At 37.0% G+C, this 24015-nt stretch overlaps 1 protein-coding gene across 2 annotated transcripts in view; it reads left to right on the forward strand.

Moving 5' to 3' along the window:
- LOC128646019 (cadherin-1-like) overlaps positions 1-24015 on the forward strand; it is a 306436-nt gene that overhangs the window by 190170 nt on the left and 92251 nt on the right. For both annotated transcript variants that reach the window (XM_053699411.1, XM_053699412.1), the window contains exon 13: positions 11083-11301. In XM_053699411.1, coding sequence (XP_053555386.1) covers positions 11083-11301 — 219 coding nt within the window. The remainder of the gene's footprint in view (positions 1-11082; positions 11302-24015) is intronic.

Genomic DNA, 24015 nt, shown 5'->3' on the forward strand with positions numbered 1-24015 from the left:
AGGCAAATGCCTTGTTTGGCTAGGCCAAAATATGCCCCTGAATTCAGCAGTAACAGTAAAAAAAAGTTATTTTAAAATGACTATTGTTTCTGGTCACTTTGAAATAGCTGCCAAGCTCTGCCCACTGACATCACCATCTGGGCTGCATTAAAGGCTTCACTAGTTACAAACGGCCCACTAATTGGGTTTAACAGACTGTCAGTGCTATTCAGTAGAGTGCATAGATGCAGCCCAGAGCGTGATGTCATCAGTGGGCGGAGCTTGGCAGCCATTTCAAAGTGACCAGAAACAAATAGTCATTTTAAAAGAACTTTTTTACTGTCACTGCTGCATGATATAGAAATAGTGCAGTAGGCTATTTGCAGTGTAATCTAAAGTAAGACTTCAAAATGACTAAAGTGTAGACTGACCCTTTAATAGACTACAGTATAGTGTAAAAATAACTTTTATATGCTCTGGGAAACAAAACAAAAAATCTTTATTGCTATATTTGCTTTATTGCGGTGGTCTGGAACTGAATCCGCAATATCTCCAAGGTACCCCTGTATTAATAAATCGCTCAATATCTTTCTTATTTGTTTCTCCATATAGAAAAAAGATATATATATTTTTTTCCAAATATTATTCTTTATTTTAATATTTTACCCACCCAAAAACTAACTAGACCAAAACTTTTGTATTTTTGGACAATTCCAAAACAAATGGCTAAGATCAGCCTTAGAAAAATTAAAGTGTGGGCAGTTAGTGACTTGATTAGAGTACCAACTATTAATTTTAGCAGGAGTAATATTAAAACAATTAATTAGTTTGAGATGAGATTCCCAGCCAGAAGTTGCGATCGTCGCTTTTGCAAGATTTTGCACAAAGACTTGAATTTTTTGGTTTTTAGAGCTCTGGGTTGTTAAAGAAAGTCTTCTTAGAAGAATGTTTCGTCACATGGGATTTTTGGTGTTTGAGATTGGTGGAGTTTTCCAATGGAAGCTTCTAGTTGTCTGGTCGGGGTGATGTTCCCTTGATTTCTAGAATTGAAAGTTAAGCCTCAGAGCTTATTTCCGTGTTGTTATTCTCAGTTTCCTAGCGCTGCTGGGACTTAAGAATTTACCTTTTCTTTAGTTTTTTTTATGACATTTATGACAGACGTGCCATACCCTTGATGACGGGCAGGACCCGTTTTGGGTAATAGTCAAGTCTATTCTTTCCTTCTACTTCGGAGAAGGAGCTCTTCTGTTCCAGGCAGAGCAGGTCCGTCTATACTGGAGGACAGGCAGGACCTGTCTTAGGTTCTTGTGGATAGGCACAGGATGCTGGATCATAGGGGTCTGGGGGTCCTTGAGGACGGAGTTAAGCTTTTCCTTCTGGTCTAGGTGACCTTTGGTGTCTTGTCCCGGTACCCCTCACAGTGTCTTTTCTGGGTCCGATGTTTTTAGGCAGAGCTTGTTGAATCTCTTTGGTCAGTGGGAATTCACAGTTCTTTCTACCGGATTTAGGCGGAAGATATCTTTCTGTATTAGAGCAGTCCAGTGTAGCCTGGTTATCTCTGAAGCTTGCATCTCAAAGGTTGAGGGTTTTAATCCAGCTACTGTTGCTGAATGCCCATTTCTTACTTCCTTGTTTAAGCAGGTACGGGTCCTAGGGACCGTTTTTTCTTCTAGAACCTTGTTGGATCCTAGGTTTTCTTTGGGATCTGAGGTTTAATGTGACAGTAGCCTGTTTCTAGGTGTTGCGGTGGCTATAGAGTCTTGACGGTTCTGTTTCTTCCCAGCATCTACTAGTAGACTTTTTGGGATTGCTTCCTGCTGTTTCCACTCTTAGAGGTGGACCTAGACCGGATATCTGGTGTTGGCACCAGGCTGACTCCTTTGGATACAGCTTGGCCTTTTCAGACAGGAAGGCTCTTGGCCTTTGAACTTGCGAAGTTAGAATACTTCATCGGTGTCTACCTCCCAATTCACCTTCAGGCCTTCATTGGCATGGTGGGGGTGATGGATTCAGCCCAGGCCGCGTCTTCAACATAGCATTGGGGTTTTAGTTTCTGTCTGAGCAGTCTTTTCCTTTGGATACCGGTTGGAGATTCATTCTCCAGTGTTCGGTTCTGATCTCCCGGTGTTGGGTGATTTTTATCCTAGTACACCAAGGCAGTTTTGTCTTTGTCTCTTCCCCATCAGCAGGGTGAGAGTGGGGCCCAGAATTTTCCTTCCAATCATGTTGAGGGTTTCTCTTTCCAGTCAATTTGGTGGTGGGAGGCTGTCACGAATACCTCAGGATTTAGCTGCTAAGGGGTTAATTCTTTTTAGCCTGTGAGCTAAAAAAGATTTGTTTTTCAAGAAGAGCCTCATAAATAGTTTCAAAAGCCCCATCCACCAAATGTTATTGTGTATGCATTGAGTCATAAAACCAGTCAACCTGTCAGCTCCAAAGATACACCACAGTGCTTTTTCCCCATATCCTGATGAGGTCAATGAAAGGACATTGGTCTAATGAATATATGTGTTTAAAGCAGATTAGGACATTAAATGAAGGGAAATATGACAACCCTGTCATACTTGGTATCAGATTGATTCTCCCAATGAAACTAAGAGATTGCAAGTCAGTATATATGATTTACCAAGCAGAAATTATAACGGGTTCTATAATTTCAGGCAAAGACTTAGTTTATTGTAGGTCATAAAAACTAGGGGGGGTTTAGTCCCTGCCCAGGGGGGTGTGGTCAGGCAACTTGATCTCTGGAAAATATGTATAAAGTTTGATGTTTCAACATGTAAAATTGTTCATTCTACATGGGAGGCTGCTACAGCGTGAGTGACCATCTTTTCTTGCCTATCACCCTGGGACAGACTTATAAGCTAGGAAAGTATTAGGTCTGTTATTTTCTTCATTTTATTTTAACCTGTTTGCTGTGTGTAATTTTGCTTGTAACGACTTTTTATTAATAATGCATTGTGCATAATTATTTTTGGCATAATAAATAATTCATTTATTAAGCTTTGGCCTTTGTCTAATAATTGAACCACGTTACTGAAAGAGACTGGAATATTACAACTGTATATTTTAGGGTATTTTCTGCTAAATTGTATTCTAAGAGTTAATGTGTAAATCTGGGGTTTCCTTAAGATTTCCCATATCATATAATCTTAAGTGGTGGCAGCTAGATATTATAGTTAGTTTAGCGTGGGTGGCATTAAAGGGGAGTTTTGGGCATTTCTTTTTTACGTCTGGTACAGACTGGAGAGTGTAGTTAACTTTTGCACCCACTGAACTAAATCACAAGCTTGCCTGGTGTGGCTAGATTATGACATATTAGTGAGAGTAGAAGGGGTCTGATAACCCTTTCTGTGCCAAATAAGTGACTGGCGCAGGGTTGGACAACCCTGGTCGTCACAGAGGCCCACCATGGCTCTTGGTGGCACTTCATTCTCTGAATGTGCTCTTTTGGAACGGATGTTACTTTCCAGAGGTTATCGACTGTGAATCTGAGGACAGCAGATAGAGATCTCATCTGAGGTCCACTGGCCTTTGTGGCCTCAAAGATTGTTTTTCCCGTTTAGCAAGCTGTAGGCTTGGAGTTTTGAATCCTGCTGTTACAGGTTTTTTAAATTCTGAGGAGGTCTTTTGTAACCTTCTTATTTTTGGCCATGTCGCTCTTTTTCGAGGATGGCTCGATTCTCTCTGAGGTGGGCGTCTGTGAGACTGTGGCCCTTTTTATGCCCGGGAGTGCGTCTGCACGGTGTAGAGGCTTCGCTATCTGAGAGCTCCCTTGTTGTAGGGACCTACAGGGTTAAGGTCTCTTACGCCTTCCAGGGTGATTTTGCAAGGGTAAGCTGGGACCTAGTCGAGAGAAGGTTTTCCTTTCTGGAAGGTTTTCGGTCTTCCCTTCAGTTTGTTCTGATTCCTCATCTCCTATTCTAGGTGTGGAGGTCTCCCTTCTGGTGTTGGGAGGAACTAGCTTGTCTGGACTTTCTTCTGGTTTCTAGAGTATCTTCTTCCCCTCTAAAATGAGCTGGTGAAGGGTTTGTCTAGCTAGTTCTTGTTCGAGGGGCAGCCTGCCAAGATAATCTGGGTTGGCCTAGCCACCTGGCAAGTGGGAGGTTGCAGATGGACCCAGTTATGGTTCCTTTCTCTGGTATGTTTTCACAGGAGGTTTTTCCTATCTGTTGGTACTTGGTTCAGAAATCTTTTATCTTCCAAGTGTTTAGTTATTTTGTTAGGGCACTGCCTATGGCAGGGTTGGCAGGCCTATTTGCTGTTCCTTTGGGGTTGGATTTGTCCTTAAGGAGTTACATCAGTTTTCCTTTGTACCTGTACAGGAGGTGGTCGCCATCTTAGGTACTGGCAGCTGTCTGCCAGTACCCAGTTTACTAAAATATGTGCATTTTTAGTAAATATACTAAACATCCCATTTTCTGTAGTGTAGCTACCCCCTCCCTGATCCCTTTACAGTTTTTTTTTTAATTTCCCTCTCCCTCCTTGAAGTTGCACAATGGACATAACGTGTCCTTCTGTCCGTGCGCGCTCCTGAGCCCCACGCGATGCCAGACACAGTCAGGAACCGGATCCGGATCTAGCCCCAGCAATGGCCCACCCAACCTGCCTCCCTGATATGGCTCCCACCCACCAACGATCGGCACCATCGCTGGCCGATGCAGAGAGGGACACAGAGGGACTGCATCGGATGCTTAAAAAATGTTATTGCAGGATGCCTCAATATCGAGGCATCACTGCAATAACATGAAAGCAGCTGGAAGCAATCATGATTGCTTCCAGTGCTTAAAAAGCCTGAGGACGTACAGGGTAAGTGACATTTTTTGTAGGACGTACCCTGTACGCCCCTGGTCCTTAAGAGGTTAAGCAACTTACTGATAACATGTTGCCTCAATTTACTCAAATCAGATAAGGTTTAGATACACTATCTAGTGAGGTCAAATCATTTCAAAACCGTATTACTGAGGCAGAACAAAGAATATCAGATGTTGAAGACAAAGTAAATACACAAGACAGTGACATAGATGGAATGAAAAAGCAAATTGAAACACTCAAAGCTAAGATTAATGACCTAGAGAATAGATCTAGACACAACAATATGAGACTAATAGGCATTCCTGAGGGTTTTATGAATGAAGATCTTTAAAACTTTTTAACCAGACAAGTTATCATGAAGTGTCTTAACTATCAAGATAAAGTAAAAATACTCAAGGCTTACAAAAGGTTAGAGAATACTCCACTTATTGAGGGGAAGAAGTTCTATATTTTCCAAGATTATTCTGCTGATATAGTAAGAGAAAAGTATTGAGTCCTTTATGCACCGAACTTATCAATGCAGGGATAAACGCTACCATTATTTACCCTGCTAAATTGAAAATTACAAGAAAAAATGAGGTCAATTTATTTGACAATAGCAAGACTTTTTATACAAAGCAAAGGCATTCTCAAAAAAAGATAAAGTCTTAATCTGATTAATAAATTGGAAAATTCATTGTATCTGTGATTAATGATGAATGAATACAAGTATTGTGTTTTTAATTTTTCTTCCTTCCCCACTTTTTGTGTTTTTTTCTCTTCTTTCTCCCTCTTTCCCCCTCTCTCCATCCCTCCTCACCTGCTTTTAAAATAATTAGATATAGTTGTCATACCTTATTTCTCTAAGATAAAATGAGACTAAAAATAATTTCATGAAATATAGGTGGTATAACCTCTCCCATTAAAAGGAAAGTAATATTAAAAAATAACATTTGCATACTGATATAGCATTTATACAGGAGAACCATCTTTCCAAATTAGAATCTGAAAAATTAAAGACTGGTTGGGTTGGCGACATTTTCTTTACTCCCTGTAAAAAAAGAAAAAATTAGTAGCTATTCTGTTTAAAAAATTATTAAACTTTACTTTAATCTCACAAGAGAAAGAGAAAGACGAAAGGCACATTATTCTTCAGATCAAAATTTATAATCAAATACTTACATTGTGTAATGTTTACGGTCCTAATAAAGGAAATATATCTTTTTGGAACAAAATTCAAAACAGAATAATTACTAATCTAAACAACAATATCATAATAGGTGGGGATTTCAATATTGCCCCGTTAGCCAAACTGGATAGGATAGGGAAATTAGATGACAACAGGGCCATTATAAGAGAGACTAAAATATATAAAAGCAGAATTAAACAATTAAATGTTAAAGATATCTGGAGGCTGAAAAATCCAAATAGCAGAGAATATATGTGCCTATCAAAAGCACATAAGAATTATTCACGTATAGACTATTTCTTGACTTCCCCGACACTGATAGACAGGATAGAAGGCAGAAATAAAAGAAATCACCTTATCAGATCATTCCCCAATTACTATGGAACTTACACTAGTTAAACAAATTAAAAACTCAGGACTGCGGTTCCCGCGTTATCTAATAAATAATACGTTTTCAAAATTCTTAAAAAGCAAATGGGAAGAATTTTTACACTTCAATAAAGATTATTTGGAAAAAACTGAAATTTTCTGGGAGGCCTTCAAATGCTTGATTAGAGGAGATATAACAGCATATATGATAGCTCAGAAAAAAAAGATAATATTTAGATCAGAGCAATTAGCACATCCAATGCTTACAATAGATGCTTGGGCAATTGTAATAAATATATTGAAGCAAAAGCTGAAAAAGATTTTTTTTACTGGCACAAACGCAACTGGCAGAAAGGAAAGCAACAAGTATGTTTATTAGACATGGAAACAAATCGGGGAAATATGTTGCCAACTTAACTAGAAATCAAAAACAGAATAATTATCTCTGTAATCAAAAAAGAGGAGAAATCCTTAATTTTAACTGATGGAATAACACAAGAATTTTTATTTATTTTAAAAAAGTGTATAGTGAACCAAAAAGCACAAAAAAAAAATCTCCTGGGAAAAAGTTAGTTCCGCAGATAAATGAAGCAATTAGAAATGATAGAAACCCCTATAACAATTGAAGAAGTAAAATCTTTTATCAAGACATTCGCTACGCAGCTGGCCCTGACAGCTTGTCTTATGAATTTTAAAAAAATATTAAAAGAATCAATTGGGCCTACCTTAACAAATCTTTATAATTATCTTATAAAGGAGATGGAACCATCTGAAAATTTTATACAGTCATATACATCATTAATATTAAAACCAGATAAAAATCCGGGAAATATGGGATCGTACAGACCCATTGCCTTACTCAATATGGACCATAAAATTCTGACCTCAATTATAGCTAACAGAATACAAAATTTAATGAACACTATTATTCATAAAGATCAATCAGGATTTATAAGAGGCAGATTATCTATCTGTAATTTACGTAAGGTTTTTACAATATTATCATATTTAAATGCTCAAGAACAGATAGGTAAAGATATAAATCTGATTAACCCCATTTTATTATCTTTAGACACTGAAAAAGCTTTTTGTATCCATAACTTATGATCATTTAGTCAAAACCTTACATATATTTGGTTTTAAAAACAAATTCCTTAAACTAATACAATCTTTGTATAATATGCCAATATCCTCCCTCTAAATCAATTTCTCTATTTCAGAACCATTTACATTATACAAGGGTACGCGGCAGGGGTTTCCTTTTTCACCTTTACTTTTTTGAATTAGCCATTGAATCCTTAGCAATAGCAATAAGGAATAATGTAGAAGGAATTAAAGTAATGGATCAGGAAGTACTAATTTGTATTTATGTGGATGATCTTTTATTATTTATGAATAAAGCAGACATATATATTCTCATTGTACTTAAACTAATCCAACACTATGGATCCTTTTCTGGATATAAAATAAATAAATTAAAATCTGAATTATTATGGCTTATCAATAAACACTTCACAATATCCCATCCCTTTCGAGAAGTTCAAAACAACTTTAAATACTTAGGTATTAAAATATCCCTTTCACCGAAGCTCTGGTACGAGATAAATTATAGAGATACATTAACTCAGATATGTGATACCTTAGCTAGGTGGTCCAAATTACCCTTATCTTTAATGGGCAAAATAAACCTCTTTAAAATGATCATATTTCCTAAAATATTTGATCTAATGCAATCTATCACGTTTCCCCTATATTTATTTATAAAATATTTTACCAGGAAGGATACATTGAGATTTCTCTCGTTTTCAAGTATGTCCTGGGTGAAATCTATATCACTCTGATATACAAATGATAAATAATAACTTTAATTCAATTTATCTGGCAAGGTAAAAGGCCAATGCCGAGTCTGGGAAAAATTACAAATGCCTAAAGAAAAAAGAAGGGTTGAACTTACCAAATCTTAAAATCTATAATAAAATAACTTTAGCAAAATTTGTGATCGATTGGCTAACCACAAGTGATTATTATGTAGATTTGGAACTTAAACAAAAAATAGTTTATCCCTTCTCATTATCAGCATTGGCCCACATCCAGGTAAAAGACCTCCCTTTAATATGTAAAAAGATGCCTGTCTTCAGAGACTCTATTAAAGCTTGGCAAGATATTTGCCTAATTAGCGGATTCAATTTTTTGATATCTGAGTATCTTCCTATACAGGGAAATCTTCTCTTTATTTTGGGTTTCACAACAAAGCCTTTTTACGGACTGGGCATAATTAGGAATTAAAAATCTCTCTCAATTAATAAATAAACAAGATAACTCGGTTGAAACTTTCCAAAATATTAAACCTGAATTTGAGATCCCCAATAGTCATTGATTTGCCTATTATCAAGTAAGGAATTATATAACATCCTTACTTCAACAATTTGGATATAACTGGAGCTCTAAATTTATGGAAAATCTTTTCACTCAGTTCAGAAGTGGAGTCTATTCTATCTCCTCTACCTACAGGGTCTTAATGACAATAAAAAGTGAGAAAATAATGCAAAAAAGCCACTCTAAGTGGGCTGAAATATTAGGCATAGACCTAGCGGATAATGTAATCACTCAAAGCATTAGGAGAACCAATAAAGCATCCTTAGCAACGTATTATCAGGAATCTCAAATTAAACAAATTCAGATGGCATATTTAACTCCAGATAGAATGGCTGAAATAACTAAAACGGGAGAAGCCCTCTGTACAAAATGCGGAAACAGAAAGGCAAACATACTACACTGTTTTTAGTACTGTTATAAAATTCGAAAATTCTGGCATAAAATATCTAACTGGTTAAGCAATGTAGTTCAAATTAAGATAATACTTGAAATACAAGATGTTATCTTCCTCCTGGATGGATTCAAATACCAAGGAGACACCACATTTTTAAATCTATGCATTTTGATAGGCAGAAAAATGATATTAAAACAATGGCAGTCCCGGAAAGCTCCCATGTTAGAGAAATTAAAGTCAGAGCTACGCAATCTCCTGATACTAGAATAGATAGATACTTTGCGGCATATTTGTCAAGCTCCGTATGGAGCTTGATGCCCTGTGTTTCTGGCGAGCCTGCAGGCTCACCAGAAACAGCAGTTATGAAGCAGCGGTCACAAAGACCGCTGCTCCATAACCTGTCCGCCTGCTCTGAGCAGGCGGACAGACATCGCAGGAAATCAACCCGATCAAGTACGATTGGGTTGATTGACATCCCCCTGCTGGCGGCCTATTGGCCGCGAGTCTGCAGGGGGCGGCGTTGCACCAGCAGCTCTTGTGAGCTGCTGGTGCAATGCTGAATACGGCGAGCGTATTGCTCGCCGTATTCAGCGAGGTCTGTCGGACCTGATCCGCACTGTCGGATCAGGTCCGACAGACCTTGATAAATATGGACCTTTATCTCTCACAGAAAGCCACATAAAAGCATTTATGCAGAAATGGGAAAAATTCATAATAGATTAGAAGCAAGTTTAATCCCCCTTTTCAAATACTATTTTGGTGATGGAATATATGCTTCAAGGTCAATGGACATACAAAGGATATAGGAGGCGCTATAGAGCCGTAGGATATATCGAAAGATATATAGATATAAAAATATATAAAATTGGCTGTATTAAACCCGCCTTAGGAAATCTAAAATTCACGTACCAAATCCCTTCATATATTTAGTAATCAATAAAAGTGTAATTTAATCGAGTGGCAATAAATCCTTACAGCAAAGACTTGATGGGTGTAAAATAAAATTAAAATAAAATAAAAACAGATGGCAGAGAACCAGGAGTCCTTACTGTATATAAAATACAATTTATTGTCAGAATAAAACTAAATAATCAAATGCAATATTCAGTTAAAACATTTAATTAAAACATATGCAATATTCAGTGAAACATAACCTGTATTGTTCAATAAATTCACAGCTAAAATACACAGCTAAAATAAATGTAAAATCCAATACCATTCACACATACAAAAATCAGAACCGGTTAAGCCATTCAAACTATTTCAAACCTCTCAGATACTCGTTAATGAGAATACAAATGATAGCTAGTGGAGAACACCTAAAGACGCTTGTGTTCAAATCCTAATGTTATTGACCCATGGGGATCCCCAGAAATTAATGTCCAGAATGACAATGTGGGTTTATGTTACTTTTCCAACTTTGTGATATTCGAGTCAGCGCCCCCAAATAGGACCGTTATATCTCCAGTCTCTCTTAATTCAAAACTTGGCCCCCGATGATTTAAAAGTTCATTCCTTACTGTCCTAGATGAGAATGGGAGGGGGGGGGAGGAAGCGGGATATAGAGGAACCCTTTTCTTTCCCCTTATATTTTTTTTATTTATTTTTTCTTCCCTTTCTATTTCTCTCCTTTTTCTTTCTCTGTTAATTTTTACCGCCTGCTGGATAAAAGCAGCACGGTTTACAGTGGATCAAGTCAAAATTTCAATTTTTTTTTTTGAGGATTAAGAACAATTCATATTATTTATGTTTTTCGAATCATATAAAACAGACAAAATTACTGATTTTTGTATTAAATTGTATCTTTTGTTTTATTAGTCTTTTGTTCTTATATAATGCCTATTATATTTGTAAAATATTCTGCCTCACAAAATAAAAAACAAATGATTACAAAAAAAAAAAAAGTTTATTTTATAGTAGAAAGTCCCTCTCTTAAATAAATATATTGATTTATTTCTTATGCATTTCCTCTCTCCTACAGCCCTTCAGATTTCCCCTTTAAAGAATATGGATATTGGTGATTATCCCATTAACATCAAAATGAAAGACAACATGGGGCTAGTGGCTGACATAGAACTAAGTGCACGTGTGTGTTACTGTGAAGGAAGTGACATCACCTGTGATGAAAAAGCCATTACAGTTGGAGGTCTGGGTGTTCCTGCCAGTGTAGGGATCCTGGTGGGAATCCTAGCATTGCTAAGTGAGTATCCTTTTTTTGTACACCAATAATAATTAGAAGATATTTTACAGGGGTGGGAACGTTTTACTATAGTGAGCGGAGAAAAGTTACTAATATTAGTGGGGAAAAGTTTCTAGTCCACTCAGTGTTAAAGAAAAAAAAAAGACACTTTTTTTTTACCTGTCCACTGCATTTTCTGTGACGAGTATTACTCCACAACCCCACTGTTACATTAAATTGCATTTAATGTACCAATTTCATGTGAACAGTCCTGGTTTTACCATTCTCTCAGTGTCCTCATATTACTGGAACATTAAATGCACTTGGATATAACAGTCGAGTTTCCGAGTCTTCGTTATTGTTGATTACATGACTGAAACTCTGCAACAAACCAGTAAACAGTGCTAAATTATTATGTATATGATATTATGTATATGAATGTGCGCGTAATTCATTTCAAGTTATTAACCATTTGTTTAGGAAAACATTTAATACCAGTACAAAAGTATTGCTAGGTAACCATTGTAAGCAATATACTTGGGGCCCCATCCGATATGCAGCGTTGCCCGCAAAAGCCGGCAACGCCGGTTTTTGCGTGGGTTTGGTATCACACATATGACGTAGCATACAACTTACGCCCGTATATTTCACCCGTCGCCCGCAATTCTTACTCCCATAGGCTAACATGGGACCGCGTCGTAAATCGGTATCCAATATACAGCGCAAGGCCTTACGTGGCGAAAATGGAGAAATCTTACTTAATTTTCACCTCGCCATAAAATGCAGCCGTAGCAGGCCTTGCACCGAGTATGGGAGCACCGTAACTCCGTAAAATGCCTTCCAAAAAACAACCTAACACCTAATGCATGCGCAATGTCTATCTACCTGTCAACCGCAATCCCCCACCACAATAACTAAGAAAGTCTATTAACCCCTAAACCGCCACTCCCGGAGCCCACTGCCACCTACATTATATGTATTAACCCCTAAACCGCCGCTCCCGGACCCCGCCGCACCTAAATAAAGTGTTTAACCCCTAAACCCCCGTTCCCAGACCCCGCCGCCACCTACATTAAATTTATTAACCCCTAATCTCCCGCCCCCAACGTCGCCACCATTATATTAAATTTATTAACCCCTAAACCTAAGTCTAACCCTAACACCCCCCTAACTTAATTATTATTTAAATAAATCTAACACCCCCCTAACTTAATTATTATTTAAATAAATCTAAATAATATAACTATTATTAACTAAATTATTCCTATTTAAAACTAAATACTTACCTATAAAATGAACCCTAAGATAGCTACAATATAATTAATAATTACATTGTAGCTATTTTAGGATTTATTTTTATTTTACAGGCAACTTTGTATTTATTTTAACTAGGTACAATAGCTATTAAATAGTTAATAACTATTTAATAGCTACCTAGTTAAAATAATTACAAAATTACCTGTAAAATAAATCCTAACCTAAGTTACAAATACACCTAACACTACACTACCAATAAATACATTAAATTAACTACAATTAGCTAAAATAAAATACAATTAAATAAACTAAACTATAGTACAAAAACAAACAAACACTAAATTACAAAAAAAATTACAAGAAGTTTAAACTAATTACACCTAATCTAAGCCCCCTAATAAAATAAAAAAAAAACCCAAAATAATAAAATGCCCTACCCTATACTAAATTACAAATAGCCCTTAAAAGGGCTTTTTGCGGGGCATTGCCCCAAAGTAATCAGCTCTTTTACCTGTAAAAAAAAAAGACAATACCCCCCCAACATTACACCCCTACTCTAAAACCCACCCGATCCCCCCTTAAAAAAAACTAACACTACCCCATTGAAGATCACCCTACCTTGATCCATCTTCACCCAGATGGGCCGAAGTCTTCATCCGATGGGGCAGAAGAGGACATCCAGACCGGCAGAAGTCTTCATCCTATCCGGACAGAAGAGGACATCCGGACCGGCAGACGTCTTCATCCAAGTGGCATCTTCTATCTTCATCCATCCAACGAGGAGCGGCTCCATCTTGAAGACCTCCGGCGCGGAGCATCCTTCCAGCACGACGGACTAACGACGAATGACGGTTCCTTTAAATGACATAATCCAAGATGGCGTTTCTCGAATTCCGATTGGCTGATAGGATTCTATCAGCCAATCGGAATTAAGGTAGGAAAAATCTGATTGGTTGATTTAATCAGCCAATCGGATTGAAGTTCAATCCGATTGGCTGATTGGATCAGCCAATAGAATGCAAGGTCAAATCTATTGGCTGATCCCCTGAAAACATCCCCCCCTGAAAACATGATAAAATAAGTAGGAAGTAAAAGACTTATCTTATGCATTTACATGTTCATAGCACATTTATTTTCACTCTGCTTTTTGCCTCTGTCCATAGAAAAGAGACAAAAATGAGGCATTTAGTGTAGCACAGCCAATGAAACTTCTTTACCCTTTTGATATAGAACAATACTTGTAGGAACAAGATGTAAATAGAACATTTTTTCTTTCATGATTCAGACAGAGCATGCGATTTTAAACAACTTCCTCATTTACTTCTATTATCAATTTTTTCGTTCTCTTGGTATCTTTTGTTGAAACGCAGGGACATAAGCTGAGGTGCCCATGTCTGGAGCACTATATGGCAGCAGTTTTCCTTTTGCAAGAGCACTAGATGGCAGCACTGTTTCCGATATTACAATATAAAGGTCTAAAAAAAAAAAACATCCAAAGATTTTGTGTGATTTCTCTCCTGCATGCTTTTTTTCTATTGCAATGTGTGTGGTTTCCCTTCACACCAGAACTCTGCATAGCTAAATAAACAGCTCTCAGGCTAAAATGATTTAAGGGGGCCTCACAGTACTATTGAGATGTCTTAGATCATCTTATCGGAGCAGAGAGCTCTAGATAATCAGGCCCTAAGGGGTCAATTTATCAAAGACTTTGCAAGCGTTTCGACCCTCTACGGCTGCAGGTTCTCACAAGAGAACCTGCACGCCATATTTAACAAGCAGCGGTCATCACTTCTAAAGTGGCGAAATTCAATCTCCGTGGTCTAGTCCGCCTGGGATAATTGACAGCTCCTGCCCGCGCGTGATTGGCTGTGCGCGGTGAAGGTGGCGAGATTGTATGCGAGCGCAAAATAGCGCTCGCGTGCGATGGTAAATTCCTCTGGGGAAATTCACCCTGCCTGAGCTGCTGCGGACAGGGGTGCGTATATGAAAGTGGTAAAGATTTACCTTTTTTTGCTTAAATTTTCAGCTAGCTCTTCATTTTTGATCTATCAAAGAGAATGTTAAATAATATAAACACAACCTGTATCAGTTATTTATTAATTGCAAAAAATAAAAAATTATTTTATTTTAAAATTTCATAAATATAGATCATTAAATGGTTTCAACATCAGGGGGCTAAAGTTAGAGATCTAAAATATTTCTTGAAATCTTTCATACAAAAGCTTTTTTTTATATTGTTAAAAATTAATTGTATACTTAGAGATTTTTTTTTTTGCTATGTCTGAAATGGGGTTAGGGTTTCTTGTTACTGGTGTTTCACTGTCAACCATTAGAAATGTGGGGGTTTTCCTTTTTTAATATAATAAAAAAGGTCCAACTAAATTCAATGCAGAAAATTGGTATGATACCTATGATATTTGTTCCAAACCAAGAGAGCGCCCTTAAACCAAACACAAACAAAACACACAGGTTGTTGTCAAACAGTGAGTTTGAATTTAAATAACATACAACAAACATATCCGCATAATAATAAAAAGAATAATTGCACAATATTCCTATATAATAGGGGGCGCCCTAAATGATAACAATATATCAGACCTAGTGTGGTATAAAATGAACGATAGATCAATTAAATTAATACTTTAAATCAGTTATTGTACTAAATATCGCACATAAATAAAGACAATTGATAATGCTTCAATAATTCCAAGTATACAAATAAAAAGTCTCTGAGGAGTGGAAATAGAGGGTAATCTTTAGGCAGCAATCTGTAGAGAACCCGGCCTGGATCCTATAGGGATGATCTACAAAACAGAAAGAGACAGATGCGCCACATGGCCCAATATTGTTTGTTCAACACAATAATTATGGTCTAGTCGTGCCAATATAAACTCACAATTTGGAAAGCACTTCAGTTAGTGCAATAGAAGCAGTCTGGGATCAATCACAGTCACCCAGCAGACCGACCTCTAGGGTAGAAAGGAATAATCTGTAGTGGAAATATACAGAGACACAGGGGTGCCTATATGGCCTAGTACAGTTTGGTCCCAAGATATATTACTCTATTTAAGTAATATACTCACAATTGGTAAAGCATCTCCAGTGATGCAAATCAGGCAGGATGGGATCAATTCAGTCACCCAACAGACTATGACAGGGTTCCCACAGGAAGCAAACAGCAAAGGTCCCAATGAAGGCCAAGGTTTGGTCCAAATGATGCACAAGAGCAAGTGTTTTATAAAAAAACTAATATTTACTATATAAAAACAAGTAAAAACAAGCGACGCGTTTCTCAGCACACAGGCTGTTTCATCAGGCCTGATGAAACAGCCTGTGTGCTGAGAAACGCGTCGCTTGTTTTTACTTGTTTTTATATAGTAAATATTAGTTTTTTTATAAAACACTTGCTCTTGTGCATCATTTGGACCAAACCTTGGCCTTCATTGGGACCTTTGCTGTTTGCTTCCTGTGGGAACCCTGTCATAGTCTGTTGGGTGACTGAATTGATCCCATCCTGCCTGATTTGCATCACTGGAGATGCTTTACCAATTGTGAGTATATTACTTAAATAGAGTAATATATCTTGGGACCAAACTGTACTAGGCCATATAGGCACCCCTGTGTCTCTTTATATTTCCACTACAGATTATTCCTTTCTACCCTAGAGGTCGGTCTGCTGGGTGACTGTGATTGATCCCAGACTGCTTCTATTGCACTAACTGAAGTGCTTTCCAAATTGTGAGTTTATATTGGCACGACTAGACCATAAATTGCACAATATAAAATACAAAATAATACTTAGACAATGGGGCCGATTTATCATCCAGTCAATCGACCCCAATGCATCTGTTTCCGCGCGAGCCTTCAGGCTCGCCGGAAACATGAGTTAAGAAGCAGCGGTCCTAAGACCGCTGCTCCTCAACTCGTCCGCTGCCTCTGAGGTGACGGACATCAATCCGCCGTGTACAATCGGGTTGATTGACACCCCGCGAATCTGCAGGGGGTGGCATTGCACAAGCGGTTCACCAAAACTGCTTGTGCAACGTTAAATGCCGACAGCGTATGCTGTCGACATTCAGCGATATCTGACGGACATGAATAGCTACAGCGGTTCATGTACACCAGGCATTGATAAATCGGCTCCAATGTATTGATTGGCAAACAGTAAATACTAGAGGTGTTCATTTGTATATTTAGTATCCGAATACAGAAGAAGACAGCCACTTGCTGCATTTGGCTTTTCTAGTGAAAGTGCAACACACTAAGATATGTGCAAATCCGCCTTCTTCCGCATTCATTTACTAACTAAATACATGAATGCACATCTCTATTAAAAACCACAAACAATCAATGTGCAAGCTTCAATTTAAATAGACCTATTTAACAACCGATACACATCCTTAGAAATTGATTTGCATCTACTCAGGCTAAAAAATACAGAGTATTTTCACAACACAAGTAAAATGTAATTTTGATGAATTAAAGTGCCCCTGTTTTTAATCAAATTTAAAAAAAAACGGGCACTTTATCATCAAAATTTACATTCACTTTAAGACTAAACATTCAATCTCCACACAGTCAGCCTCAGAGAATCTAGATTTTGGTAAACGAAGGGACCTTGTTTCAGCAGATCCCTGAGACAAGGTAACTTCCACTGAGGAGAAGATGACATCCTCACCAGATCCGCGAACAACGTCCTACGCGTCCACGATGGAGCAATCAGTATCACTGATGCCTGCTTCTGCTTGATGCGTGCCACTACACGAGGAAGGAGTGGTAACGGCAGAAAAAGGTAAATTAGACTGAACCTCCAAGGCACTGCTAATGCATCTATTAGCTCAGCCTGAGGATCCCTGGACCTCGACCCATATCTGGGTAGTTTGGTATTGAGACGGGATGCCATGAGATCTATCTCCGGCGTCCCCCACCTGTTGCATATCTCCGCAAACACTTTGGGATGGAGAGACGATTCCCCCGGATGAAAGGATTGTCTGCTGAGAAAATCCGCTTCCCAGTTGACCACACCCGAAAGGTGGATCGCTGACAGTGAACAGCTGTGGGCTTCCGCCGACTCTAGGATCTGAGATACTTTGCTCATTGCTAGGGAGCTTCTCGTTCTGCCCTGATGGTTGATGTAAGCCACCGAGGTTATGTTGTCTGATTGGAATCTGATGAACCCAGAAGGGGCCAAGCCTTCAGAGCATTGAAGATTGCCCGAAGTTCCAAAATGTTGATCGGGAGGAAGGATTCCTCCTGAGACCACAGCCCCTGAGCCTTTTTGGCACCCCAAACAGCTCCCCATCCGGATAGACTTGCGTCCGTAGTCACAATCTCCCAGGATGGTCTTAAGAAGAATGTCCCTCGGAACAGATGACCTGGACAGAGCCACCAAGAGAGCGATTCTCTCAACCGGTTGTCCAGAATGATCTGTTGAGACTGATCCGAATGATCGCTGTTCCACTGTCTCAGTATGCACAGTTGTAATGGTCGCAGACTGAACCTGGCAAAAGGAATGATGTCCATGCTGGACACCATGAGACCAATAACCTTCATACACTGAGCCACAGAGGGACTTAAAGTGGTCTGGAGGGCAACACATGCCAAAGCTAGCTTGCAGTGCCTCTGGTCTGTTAGGAATACCCTCATGGATATGGAGTCTATTATAGTACCCAGGAATTCCACCATGGTATTTGGTACAAGAGAACTCTTTCCTTTATCTTCCATCCATGTGATCGAAGAAGACTAAGAGAATCCGAATGGTCTTTCACCAGATGAAAAGATGGTGCTTCTACCAGAATATCATCTAAGTAGGGGGCTACTGCTATACCCTGGGTTCTGGCAACGGCTAGTAGAGCCCATAGAAACTTTGTGAAAATATTTGGAGCAGTAGCTAGACCAAACGGAAGAGCAATGAACTGGAAGTGCTGGTCCAGGAAGGCAAACCTTAGGAACTGGAAGTGTTCCCTGTGGATTGGTAAGAAGAAAAAATGGGGTTTATTTAGCAGCGCTAAAAAAAGCTAGGAAATGATGATACCAATCTAATTTATGTTTTATACAATCTATTTTATTTAAAAATTCTTATAACACATAAAAACATAAAAAAAACAACAGCAAATGCTTTTCCTAATTAATAAATTAGGGGGGACTGGAGAGGGGGAAACTGGGAAAATAAACTCCTAAAGGCAGAAGCTGAAATTATATACCTAATGAATACCCTCCAACCTGGAGGCTTGAACTCTGAGATAGACATTTCCCCCTTCTTATAAAAGTCTCTTACAATATGCGAACATTTTCCAGGTTAAATCAGCCACTTATATAGAAAATACTCACATACATTAAATAAGCAATAACATTTCAATTTATCTTGGGCAAAGATAGTACAAGCCCTATATAAATTCATTTTTCTAGTAATTAAAAAGGAATTTTTATCCCCCTAAAATAAATAAATTAATTGAATAAGCCATATTTTTACCCACTAGCAATAACTCTAGTTATGGGATTGATAATTTCTGATTTAATTGTACATCCATTTTTAAATTGTTAATTTATAAATTGTTGAACTTACTATCCTTTGTTGAAAAGGAATATGTATATATCGTTAATTTTTACCCTCTAACAATAATTCTAGATATGGGAATGATGATTCTGATTCTTATATTTTCGTTTCGTCCATTTTTAAATTGTTACAAATTTATAAATTGTTGAACTTACTATCCTTTGTTGAAAAGGAATATGTATATATCGTTAATTTCTACCCACTAACAATAATTCTAGATATGGGAATGATGATTCTGATTCTTATATTTTCGTTTCGTCCATTTTTAAATTGTTACAAATGTATAAATTGTTGAACTTACTATCCTTTGTTGAAAAGGAATATGTATATATCGTTAACATTTACCCACTAACAATAATTCTAGATATGGGAATGATGATTCTGATTCTTATATTTTCGTTTCGTCCATTTTTAAATTGTTACAAATTTATAAATTGTTGAACTTACTATCCTTTGTTGAAAAGGAATATATATATATCATTAATTTTTACCCACTTACAATAATTCTAGATATGGGAATGGTAATTCTGATTCTTATATTTTCGTTTCAGTTTAGGTAATTTTAAGTTTGCACGATCTAAATGTATATTATCTAATAAAGGCACTTTAGAATTGAAATATATAAGTTGAATTGTGTGAATGCTAATAAAGCAGAAATGATAAGTTCTCTTCCTTGTGTATCATGTAACTAAATAACAACACAGAAACAATCATTACCAACTTAAATAAAGTCCACCTTTACATTGGAAGCCACACAGGTGTTGATAGAAATCAAAAGGAAATGAAGGAACCAATCAAAACACATTCATACCTTTAAAAAGCCAGAAGCTAGCAGGATAAGCATTCTTGATAAAGCCCAGAAGGGTGAAACGCGTTGAATGGGACCTGCTACACTCTACTAAACTTCATTTACTACTGTCACAAAGCTGTGTGACCCTGCAACTTTAAACTTTTCTCCTGACCCTGCAAGTTAAAATCTACCTTTGGTAACTTCAGGGAATACGGTGTTACTGCTAAACACTGACCAAAGATTTCTTCAAACCTTAAGAAGTCTGAGGGAACCCAGATGAAAACAATATTTGGGCTATAAGAAGAAAGGAAAACAAAAAAAAGGATAACTACATCACCAGAACGGATCATCACCCCTGACCTCTGAATCAAAGAGAAGGTCAGGTGACTTATCAGAAGCACCAGGAACAAACAGTCTGTGAATCCCTCACAGTGAAGATAATCAGCGGTTGCAACCAGGACAGATTAAGGTACCTCTACACTAATTTGCACTACGTTTTTTAAAACACGCAAACTGAACTTTAAAGACATCAAGGTATTCATCTGTTAAATTAACCATTTCCATTAACCACGATTGCTTTGGCACCTAAATCAGAATATTGGCTGTTTTTTGCCTTTTTAACTATCCAGCACACCTGAGCCAATTATATGTCCAAGGAAAGTAACTGTGTAACTTTATAACTGAATTTGTTACTGAAGAACTGTAAAGCTATTAGGATTGATACATTTGTGCCTTTTAAATATTTAATTCACCATTTATCTTAGAAATTTGTTGCTTGCCATATGTTATCTATAGAATTAATTCCTTTATACCTGAAATTCTAGGATTATATGGTTCTAGTCTGTTTTTATAAGTGTTGTATAAGGGAGACGTCCCTTTATTAATTAGGAAAAGCATTTGCTGTTGTTTTTATGTGTTATAAGAATTTTTAAATAAAATAGATTGTATAAAACATAAATTAGATTGGTATCATCATTTCCTAGCTTTTTTTAGCGCTGCTAAATAAACCCCATTTTTTCTTCTTATCCACCATTTAGTTCTCTTTGAGGGAAGAACTTTTTTAGCAGCAGGAATCCACCTTTAGGCGCTCCTATCACACTACACATAAATACCTATTGTTCCCTCTTGGGGTGTTTTTAACACTCCAGACTAGTGAGCTGTCTTAAGATGGAAGATGACATTTTCACATGGAGAGAAAAAACTCTCAAAGATATAGTAGAGAATGAGGAAAGAATAAAAGTAAGCCCCTATCTGAATATCACTGAAATAATGTTTGAATTAGAAAAACTTATGACGACTGAATTAAAGCAAAAAATGGAACTAAAGTTTCTTGATAAATATATTAGTTTAGGGATTGCACCAAGAGGATTAAGGTTGAGAAAAAATTGCACTTTTGAATTAAAAGATAAATTCCAAAAGGAATGGGATGAGACATTAAAAAATGCATCCACAACACTATTACAAATTTTAAAGAGATCACGAGAAGATTCACTTGACATAGTTGAGAAGAACATAATCACCATAAAAAATAAATTAAGTAATGAAAAAGAAAATGTTGACTTTAAAAATTCACAGATAGACATTATGAAAAAATTGGACAATTTAAGTATGGAATTACAGGAGGTTAAAATAAGAAAATTAAAGAGGGATAAGGAAGATTATAATGAAGTTGCAAACAGAGAAGAGGAGAAAATAAATAATAGGGAAGAGAGACAGAAAAATCAACATTTTGAGGGTAACACAGGTAATTACAAACACAATGCACATGCCATAAGGGAAAATTATTCTAATTCCCCTTATCACCAATCCAAGTCATATCAATACAATGATCAAAATCAAGAAAATAGGACACCATATGACAGAACTCCAAAAAGGATAAACTATAGGGAAACTACTGAATTCAGACCTCAACAATATAAATCAAACTACAGAACAAACTATTATAGACCTAGGGGACCACAATACATGACAAATACAAATAGAAACCCACCTGAACACCCAAGCTATAATGACTATAGAAGACCCCATACAAATCGTAACTTTTTTGAGAACCATAACTATAACCACTATAGAAGACAGGATGATTATTATGAAGAGCATAACCAACCAAGGGGCCACATAGCATATAGTTATTGGCCAAATGACAATAAACCAAGATACCAGGGGTACAACAACCGTAATAGAGATTGGGAATATAGAAATAATAGAGAACATAATTACAACACACGAATACAAACAGAACCTGAAAAAGAATGGAGAATAGACACCACGAATAGATTTACACTATTAGAAGAGAAAGAACAACAAAAAAACATGAATTATTTTTTAGAGATGAGCCCACAAAGACCCAGCACTTCAAAACAAACAGAACATTCAAAAGACCCACCAGTGGGAATGAGAAAAAGAATAAGAGAGGATGTAGAGGAGGAAAAAGAAAAAGACAGGGAAATAAAAAGAGTGAAATAAAAATACAACAAAAAAGTGGCATTTTCAATATTAGTAAAAAAACTTTAACCACAGAGGAAGAAAGAGTGTTAAACTTAGGCCTTAGCTATGCTCCCTCTACGAGATTAAACAAATTCAACACACACATACATGTGAGCCAGTTTGTAAGGAAGTTAACCTTGAAAAAATATTTCCTACGGGATCCAATAGAGAGAAATTGGCAACAACCAAAAGAGACACCCACCATATCGCCTATGGCCTCAAATAGTAACATAGTAATACCACAAGTAATTCATTCAAAAATGAAACCGAAATCCACTTTTTATCCGACAAATGAAAAAGGAAGGAATATTGAATTATTCGAAAAATTGGTTCAGGAAGATATTAAGAAAATAAAAACTAACAATAAGATACCAAAAAATTTAACTTACAAAGAAAGAACAGTTCTTAAAGAATTGCAAAATGATACCAGCATAGTAATTAAACCGGCAGATAAAGGGGGTGGGGTTGTAATCATGGACAGAGATAAATATATAGAAGAAGCACAAAGATTACTTAATGAAGGGGATACATATCAGGAACTAAAACTAAATCCAACCAAGAAATTTCTGGGTGAACTAACCAAATTATTAGAGGATGCAAGAGAAAAACAAATTATAAATAAAAAAGAATTTGATTTTCTATTTACAAAATTTCCAAAAATACCAATTCTATATTTCTTACCAAAGATTCATAAAAATCTAAATAATCCCCCCGGTAGACCCATAATATCGGGTATTAACTCCCTCACCTCCAACCTCTCGAAATACATAGATGGATACCTACAGGGCTATGTTAAAAAATTACCCTCTTACCTAAAGGATACCACTGACATCTTGAAAAAATTAGAGGTAATTAAGTGGGAATCACACTACACATTAGTGACATGCGATGTTTCGTCGCTTTACACCAATATAAGTCATGATTTGGGACTGATGGCAATCTCAAATACCCTAGATAGGGACAACAAACTATGTATGGAACAAAAGAAATTCATAGAGGATGGAATAAAATTCATCCTAGGCCATAATTATTTCTCATTTGAGGACAAATTTTACATTCAAAAGAAGGGAACAGCTATGGGCACAAGATTCGCACCCAGCTATGCCAATCTCTTTATGGGATATTGGGAGGAAGGTTTCTTCCCTAGGCATAGTCTGGGCGCGGATCTTGTGCTCTATAGCAGATACATAGATGACCTGTTCTTTATATGGGGGGGTAGTGAAACTGATCTAAACACTATTCTGACAGATATGAATAAAAATGAAATGGGACTATCCTTTACCAGTAACTATAGCAAAAGCCAAATCACCTTCTTGGACTTAGATATCGAAATTGTAGAAAACCAATTAATAACCAAAACACATTTTAAAAAGGTGGATGCCAATAATCTAATCCATTATAACAGCTGCCACATGAAAAAGTGGAAAGACAATGTCCCTAAAGGGCAATATTTAAGAATTAAACGGAATTGCTCAAGAATGACAGATTATCAGGATCAAATAAAGATCTTAGAAAGGAAATTCTTAGAAAGAGAATATAGTCCAGAAGTAATCAATGAAGCTAAACAAGAGGTAGATAAGAAAGTAAGGAGGGACCTCTTAGAATATAAAACAAAAGATATCAAAGAAAATCGAGATGAAATTAA

The sequence above is a fragment of the Bombina bombina genome, chromosome 1 (genome assembly GCF_027579735.1).
Source record: "Bombina bombina isolate aBomBom1 chromosome 1, aBomBom1.pri, whole genome shotgun sequence".
Taxonomy (NCBI): domain Eukaryota; kingdom Metazoa; phylum Chordata; class Amphibia; order Anura; family Bombinatoridae; genus Bombina; species Bombina bombina.